This window comes from Oncorhynchus mykiss, chromosome 14 (genome assembly GCF_057628025.1).
Source record: "Oncorhynchus mykiss isolate SJ-2025 chromosome 14, ASM5762802v1, whole genome shotgun sequence".
Classification (NCBI taxonomy): Eukaryota; Metazoa; Chordata; class Actinopteri; order Salmoniformes; family Salmonidae; genus Oncorhynchus; species Oncorhynchus mykiss.
Window position 1 is genome coordinate 11,787,208 of NC_143035.1, and position 21,977 is coordinate 11,809,184.

The 21,977-nt window shown below is 44.1% G+C and overlaps 1 protein-coding gene across 4 annotated transcripts; it reads right to left on the reverse strand.

Moving 5' to 3' along the window:
- Positions 1-692: 692 nt before the first annotated feature.
- nocta (nocturnin a) lies at positions 693-11,739 on the reverse strand. 4 transcript variants are annotated; one of them, XM_090198374.1, is made up of 3 exons: positions 11,065-11,739; positions 2,711-3,022; positions 693-1,952 (listed from the first exon to the last, which is right to left on the reverse strand). In XM_090198374.1, the coding sequence occupies exons 1-3, from the start codon at positions 11,267-11,269 to the stop codon at positions 1,057-1,059; spliced, it is 1,413 nt and encodes a 470-aa protein (XP_090054500.1). In that variant the 5' UTR covers positions 11,270-11,739; the 3' UTR covers positions 693-1,056. The 4 variants fall into 4 exon arrangements, with proteins under 4 accessions (XP_090054500.1, XP_036798849.2, XP_036798847.1 ...); XM_036942954.2 differs by lacking the exon at positions 11,065-11,739 and adding an exon at positions 4,387-4,714; XM_036942952.2 differs by lacking the exon at positions 11,065-11,739 and adding an exon at positions 3,509-4,073.
- Positions 11,740-21,977: the final 10,238 nt, after the last annotated feature.

A 21,977-nucleotide genomic window follows, 5' to 3' on the forward strand; every position in this document is an offset into this window, starting at 1 on the left:
TTGACGTCAACTGCCTGTAATCAATGGAGAGTGAGATGTTACGCTACCCTCCTGAATATTCATAGACTGTCTCAAATTACAACATGTTCATCTTAGATAAAGAGTGTTGCCGGGATGTCACGTGCATCACATTTATCAGGACAGTCGTAACAACCTAAGGATTGCAACATTTCTATTAGATCAAATAAGAAATTCATTTTTATTTTTGACTAAATTCGACACATTGCCCCCGCATACAATAACTTAACTTAACAATTAATTATCTGCCTAACGTGGACAGATCTTGGGCGGAATAAACCCTCTCGCGGCGCCCCTGGAGCAAATTAGACTTAAGTGTCAAAGTGCCATGCTCAAGAGCACATCAGATTTTTCACCTTGTTGGCTCGGGTATTTGAATCAGCGATCTTTCGGTTACTAGCCCAACGCTCTAAGATGGAGAACAAGCTATAGGATGAAAAATACCGGAGTTTTGGCCCAGGTAAAGCAGACCAGCGCTAACTTAAAAAAAAAATGTGTTTTTACAAATTCATATTTGTAGTCAAAGTATGGCATTAATATCATCCCAAAATAATTTGAGATATGTAACTGTATCGATCCCCCCCCCCCATCACTAAATATGAACATTCAGAACTAACCAAAGTATTAAAACACTAAAATAAAGAAGTAAACATGACATGAACAAAAACAAGATGTCAGAATGTAAGTATTTTATTTTGACATGCTCATTGGCATTCTTGTTGCCACAGCACTGAAAATAATAGCAGTTACAGTATTGATAGGATCCTATTCTCCAATTACTTTAAACCAGTTATACACCTCATATGAAGAAAAACGATAATGAGGGATAACATCTCACTTGACAGAAAACAAGTACTGGTTTAAAAAATAAATAAATAACTACTCTCTGGTGTCAAGTCTGCAGAATCAAATTTCAGCACCAGTTCAAGTAAAATAAGCATTCACTTCTCCAGTATCACACATGTTGTTTGATCCAGTCGATTCTTCCAGGACTGTCCTGAACTGAGACCCTATTGCACGAAGCCTCGGATAGGCAACCTACATCAGCCTATGAGGTTGATCCCGTGGCTCCCTGAAGCTGACATCACAGAGCAGTGAGAGGTGGTCGGAGGGGTAGTGGTATGAGGGCAGGCGGTCAGGTCCTATCTGTTCCTCAGTGGGTATGTCCAGCAGGGTGTCCACAGTGAAAGCACCGTGAGAGTACCAGATGTAGTCCAGGGTACTGCAGCTCTCCCCTGAGGGACGGATCTTCCAGGTAGTGTAGGCCGGCTCCGTCTGCCCATCTGCACTCAGCAGCTTATAGGCGGAGTCCAGACCCAGGGGGGAGGAGATAAAACGCCTGTACACGTCCTCTGAGGGCTCAGCGTTAAAGTCCCCACACACTATCAGAGGCACCCCCTCTGTCCCACTCCCTCCCCCAGGTCCCCTACTGACTGGGTCTGACCCAGCCGCCCTCGAGGTGATAGCCTTTAGGCTCTGCAGCAGGTCAGCCCCTTGGGCCCCCCTCAGCCTTTCCCAGCCACTCCTCGCCTTCAGGTGGGTCACAGCCACGCACAGCCTCTGGCCCGTCTCCCGGCAACGCAGCGTCTGCACGATGGCCACCTGATTGGTAGGCAGCATCATGGCAGAGAGGCGCAGGTGGGAGGTGTGGAGGAGGCTGAAGCGTGCACGGCGGTAGAAGAGCGCACAGCCGTCAGGGCCGTTGTTGCTGGCCACTTCCAGGCAGGGGGACCAGGGCTTGGGAAGGAATGTGCTGTGGTAGCCCAGGCTGGCCAAGATGGGCTGGAAGGTGTCGTAGTAGTGGTCCACTTCCTGGAGACACAGGATGTCAGGGCGGTAGGTGAGGATCTCTTCCAGGATCAGGTACTTCCTCTCAGCCCAGTTCAGAGCATCCAGAGGACATTGCACAAAGCCATCCTTACCCTCCCCTAGAGCTGAGAGGAGGAGAGAGGACGGTTACCAGACATTAGCAGTAGACATTACTGTATAGCGTTGAACACTTCTCCCCATTTCTGATCGAAAGCCATTGTGAGCACTGAGCAGTATCATGGTCTGAAGTCTTGAGAGCTAGAATCTTGGATATTCATAGAGTGTACAAAACATTAAGAACATCTGCTCTTTCCATGACATACTGACAAGGTGAATACAGGTGAAAGCCCTTATTGACACCACTTGTTAAATCCACTTCAAATCAGTGCAGATGAAGGGGAGGAGACAGGTAAAAGAATGATTTTTAAGTCTTGAGACAATTGAGACATGGTTTGTGTATGTGTGTCATTCAGAGGGTGAATGGGCAAGACAAAATATTTAAGTGCCTTTGAACGGGGTATGGTAGTAGGTGCCAGGCGCACCGGTTTGTGTCAAGAACTGCAACGCTGCCTCGTTTTTCACGCTCAACAGTTTTCCATGTGTATCAATAATGGTCCACCACCCAAAGGATATCCAGCCAAACTCAATACAACGTGTCAACTGTGGCAGGCATTGGAGCCAACATGGGCCAGCATCCCTGTGGAACGCTTGACACCTTGTGGAGTCCATGGGGGGGGACTGTTCTAAGGGCAAAATGGATGGGGGATGGGGGGGGGGGGGGGGGTGCAATTCAATATTAGGAAGGTGCTCATACAGTACATGTTCTGCTCTGGTAGTCTTCTGTATTCTATAGTACTCTATCATCTATCAGAGATCAATTTACCTTGAGCTAGGATGTTCCATGTCATGACCCGTATAGATGGTGTTTGCTGTTGCTCATTGTTCCTGTATTGGTGCTGGTGTTTAGGGTCTACAGGGTAGACCAGGTCCCTGTGTGGCCGGGCCGGCCGGTTCTGGAGGATCTCCTCGCACTCCCTGAGCAGCTGGTCTGGGTCGGCCTGCTCCAGGCCCTCCGGGTCCTGGTCTGAGTCCTGGTGCTCTGGGTCGTAGTCCTGCTGGGCCAGTGGAGCACTGTTCAGGGTCTGGGCCAGGGTACCAAACAGCCTGCTGCTGCTACTGCTGCCCATCAGACACACTGAGGACAAGGAGACAACATATTAGAGAAATACAAAACACTGCACACATACAGTGTGCGCACATAATCACGCGCACACACACAGTAAAACATGAGTCCTGTCATGTTACCCTGCAGTCAGCAGAGACTGTCTCTCTCAGGCTCTCACATGAAAGACCATGTCTGAATCAGACTGTAACCACTTGTATATGTGGCATGCAATATGCTCTTAGGTGGACGAGTCAACAGCGAAACAATGCCCACTGATTAAGGATAGCACATTCACAGGACGACAGACAGGCAGACACTCCCTCGTGAGTTAGGCTCCGACTCATCCTCTGCGTTCCTTGGAAGCCATTTTGTGAGCAAGAGCAGCTAGAAAAAGAATAGTTAGACAGAGTGGATCTAAAGAAAGATATACATAAATAAGCTTGATAGAACTGTGGTCAAACCGATCATCTCCATCCTTAGACTACGTACGTCACTGTGGTTTAGAGAAATCCTCACCACTGTTTTGTCTAGGTGTCGGAGAACAGCAGCACTACTCTCTAGCTCTATTCCTCTCGCTGTTTTGATGACTCCTTCACTGTCTTTCTCCTCCTTGTACTTCAGTTTCTTCTGATTTTTTTTCGCCCTCAGTCGTTTTTCGGACAATCCGAGTGCTTCCACTTTAGTTCTCTGCTGCTTTCAGTTTGTCGTACTCAGTCTCTCTCCCCCTCTGTCTCAGTCCCTCCCTCTGTTTCTGTGTCAGTGTGACATTCCAGCTAATGACAGCGTGACTGTTTAGACACAGTTAGTCTGTGTGAGACTGATGGGAGGACAAGGGAAGGGAGAGAAAGGAAAGGAAGGGGGAGGGGAGGATATGAGGTCATCACCATGGCTTGTCATATGTCAGTTGGAGCTGGCAGACTGATGTATCCGGACACAAAGAAAACACACAGGGGAGTGGAAGGTGGACAGTAACACACTTGAGTCGCCCACACACACACACACACACACACACACACACACACACACAAGGTTTGGAGTGCAGGGGTGCAAGGGTTGGCGAGTTACTCAATACCCAGGACACAGTGTTCTAGTGCAGGATCATGTTTACACACCATAAACTTCTCCAGAGAGAGAGAGAGAAAAGCAGGGAGGAAGAGCACAGTATTTATTTGCCACCATTTGCTGACCTCTAGCTGCAGTTTTGATTCTGGAGTTATTACTTATTCCCATCTGAAACATATTTTTTTTACCTACAGACACCTTTCAGATGTGAACACATATCTTCACATCTTACAACTATTTCTTAGAGCTCTCTTAAATATGGTCCAGACAATTTTCTCAGTCGAACACTCAGTTTTTCCGATTGAGTTGAGAGATGATAGACAGTTACTCACAAAGAAAACGTAGAGTCGATGGAGAAGAATCACACATGCCCTCTTTTTAAAATCTTGCTTTTTGACTCACGCTCGACCCAGTGTCCAGGCTCTCTCCATGGAGCTACATAGAGCACTCTTGCCTCTCCTCTGTTTCTCTCTCCTTCTCTTTCTCCAGGGGTTCTTTCTCCTGAGAGAGATTGGACTCTTCTGAAACTGATGTATTGACGTGAAAGAATGTTCCGGAGCAAGCGGATGTGACTGGACTGCTCGGTGTGTGTGAGAGTATAAGAGACTGGACTGTTCTGTGTGTGTGTGTGTGTGTGTGTGTGTGTGTGTGTGTGTGTGTGTGTGTGTGTGTGTGAGTGTGAGTGTGTGTGTGTGAGTGAGAGAGTTTTCGAGAGATGGGGATTCTGCGAGCTACCGAGCATTCCTGAATAGACCAGTGTCAAACCCAGTCTCCTCTCTTCATCCCCACACTGCTCATTTGGCTGCCACAATGGCTTATTAGAACTGTCCCGTGAGGGTCACACACATGGCATACAACCACTCGCATAGAGATATGGCACACAAACACCACAAATTACCAAATTAAATGAGATTAGTGTGGCTTGTCCTTAGTTAATCTGTGTGATAGAGGAGAGACTCAACTGAGTGGAATGTGATTCAATAAGCTGACTCAGTCTGCTGCTCATAGAGCACATACACTGGAATGCTTCAGGGTCCCATTCAGCACGAGTATTCTACATGTACACTATGTAGAATGTACATACGGTATGTGGCATCAGAGAGTAGGCGTTTCCCAAACATAAGGTTAAAAATAGCTGGAAACACCGGTGGAGTGGACATTATGTTTCTGACTCAACTGAGAAAGAACATGATTGTATCTGTGTTTCCAGTTGGCTATACTTACTTTACTTACCATCTCCCTAGAGGACAAAAGCTAAAAGAAAGGAGACGAAGGAAACCGTTTCAATAATTGGTATCTAGGCCTACTCAATTATACTGCAGACCTAAAATCTGTTGTTCTCCATAAAAATACCGCATTGACGGCACAGCAGGCCAGGCCTATCTACGGGCCTACATTTAAACTGGAGAGCAGAATCTCTCCATAGGAATGTTGGTGACATCAGCGTTGAATGAGACAATCACATGACTGCTCCAGGCAATTATCAAATGAAGGATGGGAGCATGACAGAGGCTAGGTGGCCAGGTAGACTAAAATTAAAACATTTGGGAAGCAGGGGGTCTGGCCCCCAATGCCCCTTGAACTCCTGTCCATGGACAGGAGGGAGATGTAAGGGGAACAGAAAAATAGCCTGGCCCCCTCATTTTCAGAGTGTTTCTGAGTGTGTGCTTGTTTCAAAGTTGTCACTTGCACAGGATACAGCAGGTGTAAAACAGTACAGTGAAATGCTTACTTGCAAGCTCTTTACCATCAATGCAGTAATAAAACTAATAATATAGGTAAGAAAACACAAGAAATATGAGACAATAAAAAAAAAAAACTGTGTGCATTCTTAAAGCTGGACTCCTTAATTGAAATAAAGTGGTCAACCGGCCTGTGTTTCGGTAAACAGCTGAGGGATGAACCTGGAGAAATATTCAAAGTGAGAGCTATGTATGCAAGAACTGACCATCTATGATATCACAATTATAGTTTTGACCATGTTTTGGAGGCAACAGTATTTGTTGACATTTACAAACAGTGGCGTATAACAATCTTATATTTTGGGTTCTGATAAGGTACGACAGTTGAACTAAGCTCATGAGACATTTAAGTTAAAATCTTCAAGAACAAAAGTCCAAAATAGATGTAGCAATTTAGGATTCTAGCTTTAATAAGGAAACCTCTCGAGTCGTAACACAGTTATGCACCACTAATCTCATTAAAACAGGCAGCACTCAACCTCAACCTCAGCACTCAACCTCTTTTGGTTTATACTTTATACCCCCCATCATCATTAGATAAGTTTAACCCACTGGTGGAGTCAAACCAATAAAATCATTTAATGGTAAATCCTCGGGAATAGTGGGTTAATTTAGATGAAACCCCCTCATCCACACTCTAGACATTCATATATCAGTGTACTATTAGCTGAGAGGTACAAGGGCTTCTCTCACCATGACCTGATTTTACGGACATGACAGAACCTAAAATAACTCAACCCTTCTGATCTCCTCCTCAGTCACCATGGGTAGGAAAACGTGTGCTGCCAGTTTTAATGAGATTAGTGTTGCATAACTGTAATGAGGTCGCCATTTATTTTTTGGTCTAACCTTTTGTCTTGTTGGAGCCATTTAGCGGAGTGGTTGAATAGAGATGGCCTAGGAAGCATACCTTTTTTTATACTACAGTAAATGGTTATAGGCTAGACCGGGGATCTTGAGCGGAGGGTCGGAACATCATAAATCATTTGTACACTGCAAGTTGACTGCAAGTAGCCCAAACAGATATAGTATGACAAAAACAATGATTTCAAACATGCTTACATTGGGAACAGATTTCCTAAATTAAAATCACTGATCTGATTTCCTGGTGATTTTACAGTCTTAAAAAGGGTAGGAAGCATGAGTTTGCACTATACACCATTTCTCAACATCATATGGAGAATCTACTCTGTGCTCCCGAGTTCATATGCTAACTCTGTAGCTAGCTCAAGCGCTTCACAGACTTTGTGGCTGTGTTATCTAGTGGGAACTCATTAGCACGGCAGGCTCTTGTGCCTTCTTGCGCTAATTGTGTAGTACCTTGTCTTTTCTCTATTTTGTTTTGTCAACTTTTTGGCATGTTCTCTTTGAAGTAGGCTATGGGAGTTCTGTAACCTTTCCCACCTTGGCTTAGTGCTAGTGCGCTATTTGACTGACATCTGGAATCTATCTATTTTGGTTCTCTCTCACTATATAGCTATTGGATTTCCCTCACCGACTCTCCCTCGGCCCGGTGAAGCACCTGCCTCCCCTGGCTTTGGTAGCCAACTCAGCCTGCCCTCTTTCACTATTGGATGGGCCCCAACCAACAATCTGTAAGTCTCTGCTCTCTCTTTGCTTGTGGTCTGTGGTTATGTTTTAGTTGTGTTATTGGGCCCTGGCTTGCCGACCATAACCGTGATGGTTGGCTAGGCTGGCTAATATCTAGTTGGCTAAAAAGTCTGTCCCACGGTAGGGTAAACAAGGTACCAAGGATCACCATCAGTGCTCGGTTGTCTCCACCAAGTCTGTCCACAAACAATTTGATTTGCTGGTTTTAAGCATTATCTCTTTGTTGACTGTTGCGAGGTGTTATCATCCTTCATCAGCACCGGCCTGTACCCTACCTGCCCTAAGCTCTCTCCTGGCCCCTTACACTAAGTCTGAATTTGTCCTGCTAGGTGACCTAAACTGGGACATGCTTAATTAAACTACCTGACCAAGTCCTAAAGCAATGGGACTCCCTACATTTTTCTCAGATTATTACCAATCCCACAAGGTGACTCCAAACACCCAGAAAATGCTACTCTCCTCAATGTACCCATCATGATTATTTGTGAGGATAACTAGTTTGGTGTTTTCTGTAATGACCTTAGTGATCACTGTTTTACAGCCTGTTTGTGTAATGGCTGCTCAGTGAAACATCCTGCCCTGATTTGTCATAGACACTTGCTAAAGAAACTTTCATAAGCAAGCCTTCCTTCATGACCTGGCCTCTGTAAATGGGTATAGAATCAGCTTGATATCTTCAGTGATAGTTAACAAACACGCCCCATAAAGAACATTTTAATTAAAAACAGGTTCAGACCCTGGTTCGATCCGTGATCTGGCAGAGTTACTCCACCTCAAGAATTGCATTTGATGAAAGGCTTGGCACATGCATACTCAGGCAGACTGGCTCTCGTTCAGGCAAATGAGAAATAAGTGCACTCAGGCTATCCGGAAGGCAAAAAGTTAGTTACTTTAAGGAGCAGTTCTCTCTCTGTGGGTCTAGCACCAAGAAGTTCTGGAAAATGGTTAAAGATCTGGAGAATAAACACTCCTCTTCACAGCTGCCGATGTCCCTTAAAGTTGATGTGGTTGTTACTGACAAGAAGGACATGGCTGAGCTCTTTAAAATCACCACTTCATTAAGTCAGGATTCCTATTTGGCTCAGCCATGCCTCCTTGCCCATCCAACATTTCCTCATCTCCCACCCCTTCTAATGCGACAAGCCCTGATGCTTCTCCCTCTTTTTCCCCTGCCCTACTACAAAGTTTCTCCCTGCAGGCGGTCACTGAGGACCTCCTTAAACTTGACCTCCTTGAACTTGGGAGTATGGCTAGACAGTACACTGTCCTTCTCTCAGCACATATCAAAGTTGCAGGCTAAAGTTAAATCTAGACTTTGTGTCCTCTATCGTAATCGCTCCTCTATCACCCCAGCTGATAAACTAACCCTAATTCAGATGACCATCCTAGATTATGGAGGTAAGGGTACTCTCGAGCAGCAGGTAAGCGTGCTCTCGAGCAGGCTAGATGTTATTTACCATTCGGCCATCAGATTTGCCACCAATGCGCCTTATTAGATCACATCCCCGCACTCTATACTCTTCTGTAAACTGGTCATCTCTGTATACCCATCGCAAGACCCACTGTTTGTTGCACATTTAGAAAACCCTTAGGCTTCACTCCCCTTATCTGAGATATCTACTGCAGCCCTCATCCTCCCACATACAACACCCGTTCTGCCAGTCACATTCTGTTGAAGGTCCCCAAAGCATACACATCCCTGGGTCGCTCATCTTTTCAGTTTGCTGCTGCTATCGACTGGAACGAGGTGCAACAAACAAACACTATCTCAATCTTTTCATTCAAAGACTCAATCCTGGACACTCTTACTGACAGTTGTGACTGCTTTGCCTGATGTTTTGTTGTCTCTAACTTCTTGCCCTTTTGTGCTGCTGCCATGTTGTGTTGCTATCATGTTGTGTTGCTACCATGCTGTGTTGTAAAGTGTTGCTGCCATGCTATGTTGTCATTTTAGGTCTCTCTTTATGTAGTGTTGTCTCTTGTCGTGATGTATGTTTTGTCCTATATTTTTATTTAATTTATTTTTATTCCCAGCCCCCATCCCCGCAGGAGGCCTTTTGGTAGGCCGTCATTGTAAATAAGAATGTGATATTAACTGACTCTACACTGTAGAATAATAGTGAAGGGATCAAAACTATGAACACATATGGAATCATGTAGTAACCAAAAAAATTGTTAAACAAATCAAAATATATATTATATTTGAGATTCCTCAAAGTAGCCACTATTTGCCTTGATGACAGCTTTGCACATTCTTGGCCTTCTCTCATATCACCATAACCCTAATTGCTCAATGGTATCTTGAAACATACTAGACAGGTGATACAAAATCAATGAGGCAGAGGCAAACCTGTACGCTAGGAGGAAATAGCCTACCCATACAAAATGTCATTTTATTTCTATGGAATACCCTCTGACTGTTTTTACTGGTCCAGTCCTTTGCGGTGAACAAGCTGTCCAGGACAAGCAGCGTGAGGGAGAAAGGCCACAGGAAAGGAGATGCCGAAGAGGTCAACCCTCTTCGGCGTCTCCTTTCCTGTGGCCTTTCTCCCTTGATTCCTTACCGTTCAAAATACATGATACTAGCGCTACGTTTTTTCTGTCTGTTGTGAATTGGCGTGCTGCATTTTACATTTATCTCGGACCATTTTAAAACTAGGCTACTTGCGGATCGGACCGTTAACCATGTTTAGGCTACACCTTGTTCAGCCATGTTACCTCATTAGATAGCTATAGCTAACAACCGGGGGCGTAGTCAGCAGGATGCAATGTTTTGTAACGTTCAGATTTAAGCTACATAGAACAAACATGCCTCTCTGGCATGTTGAACAAAGAATAACTTTGTCTCTACTCATGGGATTTCTATCTGCAACGTTTAATTAAGAATGGTTTGCAACTGGTCGTGGTCCTAGTAACATTACCAGTAGCCTATATGCAAATGTGCCATTTGGTGGCACATAAAGAAAGAAAAAGGGATAGCTAAAATGTTTTGACTAAATTCCTCTTGCCAGTATACTAACTTTATTTTGAGTTAATGTGGAGCCAATGACTCAGACTTGAGCACTGGGACTCGGACTTCAGCCATAGGGACTTGTGACTCAAGCACAGGAGACTCAATTCGGACCAAGGTTTAGTGACGCAACAACATCGCTGTTCATTAGCCCCCATTCTACCTTTGGACATCAATAAAATAAATAAAGTGCCAAAAATTAAGTCTTGAACTAACTTTGTTATGGAAGTGACATGGGGCAAACAAACTAAAAGCAATCCAAAAAACAAACCAGTTCCCTCTCACTCACACACACACACACACACACACACACACACACACACACACACACACACACACACACACACACACACACACACACACACACACACACACACACACACTTTGGTAATGATTCAGCCTCTACTATATATTTACCACGTTCTGAATGTCTGAGGATGTAGAAGCGCATGAGACTTCACATAGGCCTAATCGGTTTGAATAATAATTCTGGCCAAACAAGTGAAATACACCCCTCCCAACCGTAGGCTATATCGTTCCGAATGTTATTTAAACAGAATCCAATAAAATTATATAATTGTCTTTTTTTTTTAAACAGACACGAGAAAGGTCTTATAAGATGCCTCCTGAACACTGAAAATGCCTACCTGGTATAGAGCTCACTGACGCGGGCGATGAGCCGCGTGATTTCACCTGTGGCTTGCCGCCTTCTCCTCCGGTGTGACAGTGCCGTGGAGCCGGGAGGGATAATTTCTTCGGAGGTGTCTGTTTCTTAGCTGCCGGCCTCAGGGAGGAGAGACACAACGCTGCCAAGTCTCGGTGAAGGAACGAACACCGACGAACCGGATACATGTCTCGCCCCGGTTCTGTCACAACTAGTGTTGCCAAATGAACGAGAGAGCGGTGAGAAGCTACCCTAACAACCTCACTTCAGTCCCAACACTCGATAGTCCTGTCAAATAATAACTATTTGCATAAATAGAGATATCATTATACGGACACAAAATGTTGGTCACTGCGGCATTCTTTCACGTTTGTATCAGTAACAAAGTAGCCGGCAAATGTTTCATCATATTTCTGACAGGCTCTTTGAACTAGAGTTTCGAGGGTGGATAACGAAGAAGGAGGATTTCAAAACCCTAAATACAGAGGCTGGAAAATATCTTGTCAATACAAATATATCCTTAGTAATTATTCGTTTAAAGATACCCGTAATCAAACCACATTCCGCATTTGATTGAGAGATTTAAAGCAACTTCCCCAAAGAATTCCCCTGATTCAAACTGCCAATGGATTGATCTGTACAGTAGCGTTTTCATGACAAACCAGGAAGAGGGCGGGTTTAAGGGTAGAGGGAGGGTGTGGTCTCACCTCTGATCTAATCAGAGGCCAGTGCGCGTGTTGGAAAAACAGCATAATGACGCAAATCTCTCCAAACAAAACGCCACCTCCCACGCCCACATACTTATGCAATGTCCTGTTATGTCAGCAACTGGACGTTTGGACTAGGCTAATAGCTTTCTAAAAACAGATTTACCCACAACGTAACCTACACAAGCATTGTAATACAAATAGTGAAATAAACAATATCAAATAAGGTAGGCCTAGTGAGCAAAACAACCGTTTTACAAGGCATACTTAGGGCTTTTGCATTCAGACATTTCCTATCAGTAACATATCCATTAAAGTTGGGCATGCCACATAATCTATGACATTGGTTACCAGACTTGTGGTCGGTACCCCATGTGCGGTCCCCTGATAATTGAAATGTTGCCTGATTGAGAAAATCTGTAAACTTATCAAACAAATGAATAACAGTTTTCTCTTTAAATGGGTTGACACCTTTTAGTGTCAACTAAGGACCTCTTAAACTATTACAATATGCTTTCATGTCATGATTATCTGCTGGGGCAGCCTGTGGGACCTGAAATGGAGTAAATATGCCCTAACAAAGTGGAATTAATAACTTATTATCTAATGTTGTTATATAACTTACCAGGTGTGTCAGGGGTCTTCAGTAGGCAAAGTTTACTCCAGTTAATCATTGATCAGGGGGAACATTTACATACACACCACCCGGACAGGGTTTTCTAGTGCAGCAATTCTGCCTTGAAATATCTGCATTTATGTAACATTGTTATGAACAGCAGAATAGACCAAACAACAACAAATAACAGGTTTCTTGTTGCCTGCACATGTACAGTACGCTTTGCTGTAGAGAACAGGAGCTAAAGTAGAGAAAAAGTTCTATCCATGTTGGCACATAGGAGATGGATGAGCGTTATATATTGTGTGTGTGTGTAATGCTGACAGGTTTGCGGCTAAATTAAGACACATGCCCATGTCTCTCTCTGTCCGTTCTAAACACAGGGCTGCAGGTGGTAAAACTGATTACATTTTAATCTGGTTTCATTGAGGGGGACAATGGCTCTAAGTACAGCCGCTTGGCAGAAAGAGACTGAGATTAAAAAGAAAGAGAGGAAAATCTCCCCAGCGATAGTATCTCTCTCAATCAGGCCTATTAAATTATGAATTATGAAATTAATGGGTTAAAGAGGAGAACTAACACACACACACACACACACACACACACACACACACACACACACACACACACACACACACACACACACACACACACACACACACACACACACACACACACACACACACACACACACACATTTCCCTCAATGGAACATGAGTGAACCTTTGCCCCAACCTGCACCGTACAAATGTACGGTGCATTCGGAAAGTATTCAGACCCCTTGACCTTTTCCACATTTTGTTACGTTATTGTTTCTCTCAAGCTATGTTGGGTTGGATGGGAGCCTTGCAGCACAGCTACAGTGGCAAGAAAAACTATGTGAACCCTTTGGAATTACCTGGATTTCTGCATAAATTAGTCATAACATTTGATCTGATCTTCATCTTAGTCACAACAATAGACAAACACAAAGTGCTTAAACTAATAACACACACATTATTGTATTTTTCTTGTCTATATTGAATACATCATTTAAACATTCAGTGTAGGTTGGAAAAAGTATGTGAACCCCCAGGCTAATGACTTCTCCAAAAGCTAATTGGAGTCAGGAGTCAGCTAACCTGGAGTCCAATCAATGAGACGAGATGGAGATGTTGGTTAGAGCTGCCCTGCCCTATAAGAAACACACACAATTTGAGTTTGCTATTCACAAGAAACATTGCCTGATGTGAACCATGCCTCAAACAAAATAGATCTCAGAAAGATTAAGAACTGTTGACTTGCATAAAGCTGGCTTTCAAACGTATCTCTAAAAGCCGTTGATGTTCATCAGTCTACGGTAAGATAAATTGTCTACAATTAGAGAAAGTTCAGCACTGTTGCTACTCTCCATAGGAGTGGCCGTCCTACAAAGATGACTACAAGAGCACAGTGCAGAATGCTCAATGAAGTTAAGAAGAATCCTTGAGTGTCAGCTAAAGACTTACAGAAATCTCTGGAACATGCTAACATCTCTGTTGAAGAGTCTACGATAAGTAAAACACTAAACAAGAACGTGTTCATGGGAGGACACGACGGAAGAAGCCACTGCTGTCCATTAAAAAACATTGTCGCACGTCTGAAGTTCACAAAAGAGCACCTGGATGTTCCACAGTTCTTCTGGTAAAATATTCTGTGGACAGATTAAACTAAAGTTGAGTTGTTTGGAAGGAACACACAACACTATGTGTGGAACAAAAAATGCACAGCACACCAACATCAAAACCTCATCCCAACTGTAAAGTATGGTGGAGGGAGCATCATGGTTTGGGGCTGCTTTGCTGCCTCAGGGCCTGGACAGCTTGCTATCATCAACAGAAAAATGAATTCCCAATACTATCAAGACATTTTGCAGGAGAATGTAAGGCTATCTGTCCGCCAATTGAAACTCAATAGAAGTTGGGTGAGGCAACAGGACAACGACCCAAAACACAGAAGTAAATCAACAACAGAATGGCTTCAACAGAAGGAAAATACGCCTTCTGGAGTGGCACAGTCAGAGTCCTGACCTCAACCCGATTTAAAATGCTGTAGCATGAACTCAAGAGCGGTTCACACCAGACATCCTAAGAATATTACTGAACTGAAACAGTTTTGTAAAGATGAATGGTCCAAAATTCCTCCTGATCGTTTTACAGAAAATGTTTGGTTGAGTTTATTGCTGCCTAAGGAGGGTCAACCATTTATTAAATCCAAGGGTTCACATACTTTTTCCACCCTACAGTGTAAATGTTTACACAGTGTGTTCAATAAAGACATGAAAACGTATAATTGTTTGTGTTATTAGTTCAAGAAGAGTGTTTTTGTCTATTGTTGTGACTTAGATGAAGATCAGATCATATTATGTGACCAATTTATGCAGAAATCCAGGTAATTCCAAAGGGTTCACATGCTTTTTTTGCCGCTGTATTTTCAGGTCTCTCCAGAGATGTTAGATCAGGTTCAAGTCCCGGCTCTGGCTGGGCCATTCAAGGACATTCAGAGACTTTTCCTGAAGCCACTCTTATATTGTCTTGGCTGTGTGCTTAGGGCTGTTGTCCTGTTGGAAGGTGAACCTTCGCCCCAGTCTGAGGTCCTGAGCGCTCTGGAGCAGGTTTTCATCAAAGATCTCTCTCTACTTTGCTCCGATCTTTCCCTCAATCCTGACTAGTTTCCCAGTCACTGCTGCTGAAAAACATCCCCACAGCATGATGCCACCAGGCTTCACCGTAGGGATGGTGGCAGGTTTCTTCCAGATGTTACACTTGGAATTCAGGCCAAAGAGTTCAATCTTGGTTTCATCAGACCAGACAATGGTCTGAGAGTCCTTTAGGTGCCTTTTGGCAAATTCCAAGAGTCATGGTCCTTTTACTGAGGAGTGGCTTCGGTCTGGCTCTTCTACCATAAAGGCCTGATTGGTGGAGTGCTGCAGAGATGGTTGTCCTTCTGGAAGGTTCTCCCATCTCCACAGAGGGTCCTTGGAGCTCTGCCAGAGTGACCATCGGGTTCTTGGTCACCTCCCTGCCAAGGCCCATCTCTCCCCTTTGCTCTGTTTGGCCGGGTGGCCAGCTCTAGGAAGAGTCTTGGTGGTTCCAAACTTCTTCCATTTAAGAATGATGAACGCGTGTTCTTGGGGACCTTCAATGCTGCAGACATTGTTTTGGTACCCTTCCCCAGATCTGTGCCTCAACACAATCCTGTCTCTGAGCTTTACTGACAATTCCTTCAAACTTCATTGTTTGGTTTTTGCTCCGACATACATTGTCAAATGTGGGACCTTATATATATATATATATATACAGGTGTGTGCCTTTCCAATCATGTCCAATCAATGGATTTTACAACCGGTGGACTCCAATCAAATTGCAGAAACGATCAATGGGAACAGGATGCACAGAAGCTCAATTTCGAGTCTCATAGCAAAGGTTCTGAAACCCTGTTTTTTGCTTTGTCATTATGGGGGATTGTGTGTAGGAAAATGAGGAAATGAGGAAAATGGTATTTAATACCTTTAAGAATAGAACTGTAATGTAACAATATGTGGAAAAAGTCAAGGGGTCTGAATACTTTCCAAATGCACTGTATGTTAACCCATGTTTTGCCCATGCCCCACACATGGCTGTCCTCTCATCACCTCCCCACTGGGCACAGTGTAACAGTTGTTGGTGGAAGAAGGTGAGGACCAAGATGCAGCGTGGTAAGTGTTCTTCATTATTTTAATAAACTGAACACTAAATACAACAAGGAACAAAAGCAACAACAGAAACAGCTCCGTCAGGTGCAAAACACACTAAAACAGAAAATAACTACCCATAAACACAGGTGGGAACAGGCTACCTAAGAATGGTTCTCAATCAGAGACAACGATTGACAGCTGACTCTGATTGGGAACCATACCAGGCCAAACACATAGAAATACAAAACATAGAACAAAACAGAATGCCCACCCCAACTCACGCCCTGACCAAATCAAAATAGAGACATAAAAAGGAACTAAGGTCCAGACTTGACACACAGACACCATTTTAACTTCTAGTTTTGATTTAGTTTAGTCAGGTTGAGTTATCAACTATGGTGAATTAAATGTGAAATCATCAAAAAATATCACCGTCATTGGATTTAGGTTTAAAGCTACAGTTCGGCATTCAACACCATAGTACCCTCCAAGCTCGTCATCAAGCTCGAGACCCTGGGTCTCGACCCCTCCCTGTGCAACTGGGTACTGGACTTCCTGACGGGCCGCCCCCAGGTGGTGAGGGTAGGCAACAACATCTCCTCCCCGCTGATCCTCAACACTGGGGCCCCACAAGGGTGCGTTCTGAGCCCTCCCCTGTACTCCCTGTTCACCCACGACTGCGTGGCCACGCACGCCTCCAACTCAATCATCAAGTTTGCGGACGACACAACAGTGGTAGGCTTGATTACCAACAACGACGAGACGGCCTACAGGGAGGAGGTGAGGGCCCTCGGAGTGTGGTGTCAGGAAAATAACCTCACACTCAACGTCAACAAAACTAAGGAGATGATTGTGGACTTCAGGAAACAGCAGAGGGAACACCCCCCTATCCACATCGATGGAACAGTAGTGGAGAGGGTAGCAAGTTTTAAGTTCCTCGGCATACACATCACAGACAAACTGAATTGGTCCACTCACACAGACAGCATCGTGAAGAAGGCGCAGCAGCGCCTCTTCAACCTCAGGAGGTTGAAGAAATTCGGCTTGTCACCAAAAGCACTCACAAACTTCTACAGATGCACAATCGAGAGCATCCTGGCGGGCTGTATCACCGCCTGGTAGGGCAACTGCACCGCCCTCAACCGTAAGGCTCTCCAGAGGGTAGTGAGGTCTGCACAACGCATCACCGGGGGCAAACTACCTGCCCTCCAGGACACCTACACCACCCGATGTCACAGGAAGGCCATAAAGATCATCAAGGACATCAACCACCCGAGCCACTGCCTGTTCACCCCGCTATCATCCAGAAGGCGAGGTCAGTACAGGTGCATCAAAGCTGGGACCGAGAGACTGAAAAACAGCTTCTATCTCAAGGCCATCAGACTGTTAAACAGCCACCACTAACACTGAGTGGCTGCTGCTAACACACTGACACTGACTCAACTCCAGCCACTTTAATAATGGGAATTGATGGGAAATGATGTAAATATATCACTAGCCACTTTAAACAATGCTACCTTATATAATGTTACTTACCCTACATTATTCATCTCATATGCATACGTATATACTGTACTCTATATCATCGACTGTATCCTTATGTAATACATGTATCACTAGCCACTTTAAACTATGCCACTTTGTTTACATACTCATCTCATTTGTACATACTGTACTCTATACCATCTACTGTATCTTGCCTATGCTGCTCTGTACCATCACTCATTCATATATCCTTATGTACATATTCTTTATCCCCTTACACTGTGTACAAGACAGTAGTTTTGGAATTGTTAGTTAGATTACTTGTTATTACTGCATTGTCGGAACTAGAAGCACAAGCATTTCGCTACACTCGCATTAACATCTGCTAACCATGTGTATGTGACAAATAAAATTTGATTTGATTTGATTTAAAGTTTGGTGAAAAAAATATGAATTTCCCTGGCATTTGCAAATCCAATCAGTATTCCACTTTGAGTTAACGTCATCACATTTAATTTTGTTGTTGAAAGGATGTAGAAACAACATTGAATCAACCCGTTTTTGCTCAGTGGGTCACTTCTCTTTCACTTCTACCTCCTCTCTTTCTCCTGCAATCTCTCTTCCATTCTTTCCTGCGGATTTAGGGAGAGAACCAGCTAAAACGAGAACAAGCTGTAAGTGAGATTTATACCTCGGTCTCACCTTCTCTTCCCTCATCACAGGATGAGCAGGCAGAGCTCCGCTCCCCTCAGCATGCTAACAGCTTACAGTACCTGAGCAGAGCTTTCTGTAATTAGTATCTTTTTGAAGCCTGTCTGGGAGGGATTGCTGCTGTGCTGAGTAGGAGAACAAGAGGACTTAGAGGGCATACAGCAGATCCTTACCCTAACGAGCACGCTCCACAGCACTGACTCCAGTAGAGAAACCTGCTACCCGCAAAATGTGTGTTAGGTGTTTGAAGAATGTGTTTCCTTTGAAAAGAGAGATTATGGTTCAGCCACTCTGTGCTAATTATTACTTGTCGGTTTGACACAAGAAACATGCATTCAGTCTTCTTCTTCCGTCCCAAAAGAGCTTTTAGATCTTAGGAAAAATGTGAAAAAATTAGACTGTTGAGGGGAGGGGGGGGGGGGGGGGGGTGTTGAGGGGGTAATTGATGAGGAAAACATTTTATTTAATACATTTTAGAATAGGGCTGTAATGTAACAAAATGTGGAAAAAGTCAAGGGGTCTGAATACTTTCCGAATGCAATGTATGTTTACTTATGGTTTGACCACGCCCCTCACATGGCTGTCCTCTCATCACCTCCCCACTGGGCACAGACATCATTATAATGTCTAGTTTTGATTTACGTCTGGTTTTGATTTACATTACGGTGCGGCAGGTAGCCTAGTGGTTAGAGCATTGGGCCTGTAACCGAAAGGTTGGTTGATCAAATCCCTGAGCTGACAAAGTAAAAATCTGTTGTTCTGTCCTTGAACAAGGCAGTTAACCCACTGTTCCTAGGCCGTCATTGTAAATAAGAATTTGTTCTTATCCGACTTGCCTAGTTAAATAAACATAACATAAGAGCATTTCCTCATGATTTTCCAAGCCATTGCCTTGGACATGCTGCTAAAGCAAAAATGGCTTATTGTGTGTGTGTGTGTGTGTGTGTGGTCAATGGCCATTGACTTGCCCCCTTGTCTGACACTAACCTTCTGGTTCATTAATCATAACAGGTCTTCAGTCATTTAAGTGGAGATTTAGTGGACCCCATTTAGATCGATACACATTGAATGTGATCTGACATTACTATTAGAGATTTGGTTGACTTATAACAACTAACATTAGCCTAAATGTATGAAAAAGAGGAACTGAGCATCTAACCGTTGGAATGAAGAGCTTACCGTCTCTATATGAGTAGAACGGAAGGTGTTCAGTGGTGGTTATAATTTGCATGGATAACAGCTATCACAAATCACACTTAAAACTGCTAGACTGTGTGTCAATTTTGATATTTGATATTTTATAGATGATTGAGCACTGTGTGTGTGTGCCGCAGTTTACGTGCAGTTTTAGAAATTATACAGGTTATATCTATACTCAGCACTGGGTGGCGCTCCAACCCCACATTTGACTAACATTCTGATAACTGCTCAGAAAAACTGAAAACACTCTTGCATTATCAAGTGCCACACCAGAAAAGGGTGTTTCCTACATAACTATACCATGTGGTATGCTTTTTGTCAAATGACAAAGTAGACCTAAAGTCTTGATATGTGTAGTTTGAATTGACAGGTACATGAACACCCACCTGATATGTACTTCCAGGACTGAAGCTGTGTCTGTGGCACAATGGTCATTTATATCTATCTCTCTCTCCCTCTCCCTCTCCCTCTCTCTCTCTCTCTCCCTCCCTCCTCTGTTGGACTTTCTATAATTCCCTGTATTACTACCCCATCGCTCTGAAGACGTCTGAGATCCAGAGAGAGATCAGACATCTGTTCATCACACACAGGCATAGATATGGAATAAACTCAATTCAATATGAACATAGAAACAGTAATAAAAGTGATGCCCTGAAGCAGCTCTCCTAACAGACACAGATAGCTAAGGCATACGTACAGACAGACACAGGATTGTACTGTGAGACTATCGATTATTTTTCTCTCCGCTGTTAGACATTGCCTGCATTGATTAATTCTCCCTGTGCAGCGGAGGTGTTGGCTGAGTGAGGATGTTGCCTGAGGGAGTGGAGAAGAAAAGATTCAAAAACAGAAAGCAGCCATGGGTGCCTACTCCTATCTCCTGTTGAGATGTGGTGTGGCCTGACGAGACTAGAGTGGGCTGCCAAGGTCGCAGGGGGACACTTTGTAACCTTTCCACACTGAGAGATGGATAGTTTCTGAATTCAAGAAAGCTTTTTGGAAGACAGATGCACTCTCGGCTCCTGCTATCGCCTCTCTCTGCCTCTCTCGCCTCTACATTTGAACGTGTCTCTTCTCCTGCCGTTCTTCTCTGGTGGAGAAGTTCTTAACCCAGAGGCGCCTGAAAGGAAGATGACGTGTTGTGTTGTAGCTCAAGGCTGGAGGCTACAGAGGCTCCTTCCAGGACAGACTCAGCTCCTCGTACATACACTCACAACCAACAGTTTTTTGATGAGTTTGACGTCTTTCCGCTTGACATCTAAATCAAAAGGGTTGAGCGCTCTAAAAGCCCAGGCAGAATCCACAGGGGATAACTTTGATCTTTTTGTGTCTTTCCACCTCCTCTCTCTTTTTCTCTTGTTTCCTTTTTTCTCTCCCCCTCCCTCTCTGTGATTGATTGATTTTTCACGGTAGTGTGTGCAGGTGCTAACACGACCCAACCCATCAACCCTTCATCCTGCCCTGCTCCCCCCCCCCCCTCTCTCTCTCTTTCTCCCTCCCCCTTTCTCTTTCCCTCTTAACATGGTCCCTGTTCTCCTCATCTGATGCAGAGAGCTGAGAGGACAGGAGGAACAAACAGGAAAAAAATCAATGCTGGAGTAGATTAGCTATGAACAGTGTATGTTTCAAGACGTGTTTGTTTTTGGTGTGTGCGTGCGTGCAGTGGAGGTGAGTGGTGAACAGGTGTGAGGGACAGCTCAATGAGTGTATTAAAAGGGGAGAATGAATATGTCATAGTATATGTATGTGCGTGTATTTGTGTGAAAGGTGAAGGAACAGCCTGGTCATCAGAAACACATGCCGATTCCGGATGTTTAAACCCAGTAACCATGCGAAATGAACCCTGTAACCACACAGAATTAATTAGACGTTCATCCACATTATGTCAAACCTTAAGCTATGAGATCAGGTTGCAGCGAAATTAACAGAAGAAAATGAGTGCTATTTAACTTTGACCTCTGATGCTCTCTGTGCTCTGTGCTTTGGCCTTCAGATGCTGGTAAGGAAGAGGATTGTCAAAGAGGAGAATACACATTAGCAAGTCATTTATTTCCCAAAGTAGGTGACGCTCTGAGGCATTGACACTTGTACAATTTCACACACACACACACACACACACACACACACACACACACACACACACACACACACACACACACACACACACACACACACACACACAACCAAACCTACATATTCATATTATCGCAGACCAGGATCCCAGCCCATATTTCCTCCTTCTCTCCCTCATCTATCTCCTTGTAAGGTATTATGAGCCAGTGTCCTGTGGGCTCTGGCTGCCCTCTGTTTTGTATTCAGGGTTGTTGTAAATTAACCAGTAGAGTATGTTTTTTATATAACAGCCTCCATGGGCTAATGAGAGAGGACCGAGGACCGATGCACACACATGACACATACATGCATGCCAGAGTAAGCTGGTGGGAGGAGCTATAGGAAGACAGGCTCATTTGAATGGCTGTAAT

Excerpts from the sequence above, each read along its gene's own strand:
- nocta (XM_090198374.1), bottom strand. The coding sequence starts at position 11,269 with ATGTATCCGGTTCGTCGGTGTTCGTTCCTTCACCGAGACTTGGCAGCG. Across the intron at positions 3,023-11,064 it reads GTCAGTGAGCTCTATACCAG|TGTGTCTGATGGGCAGCAGT; the intron begins GTAGGCATTTTC and ends CCTTGTCCTCAG. Across the intron at positions 1,953-2,710 it reads ATGGAACATCCTAGCTCAAG|CTCTAGGGGAGGGTAAGGAT; the intron begins GTAAATTGATCT and ends TCCTCCTCTCAG.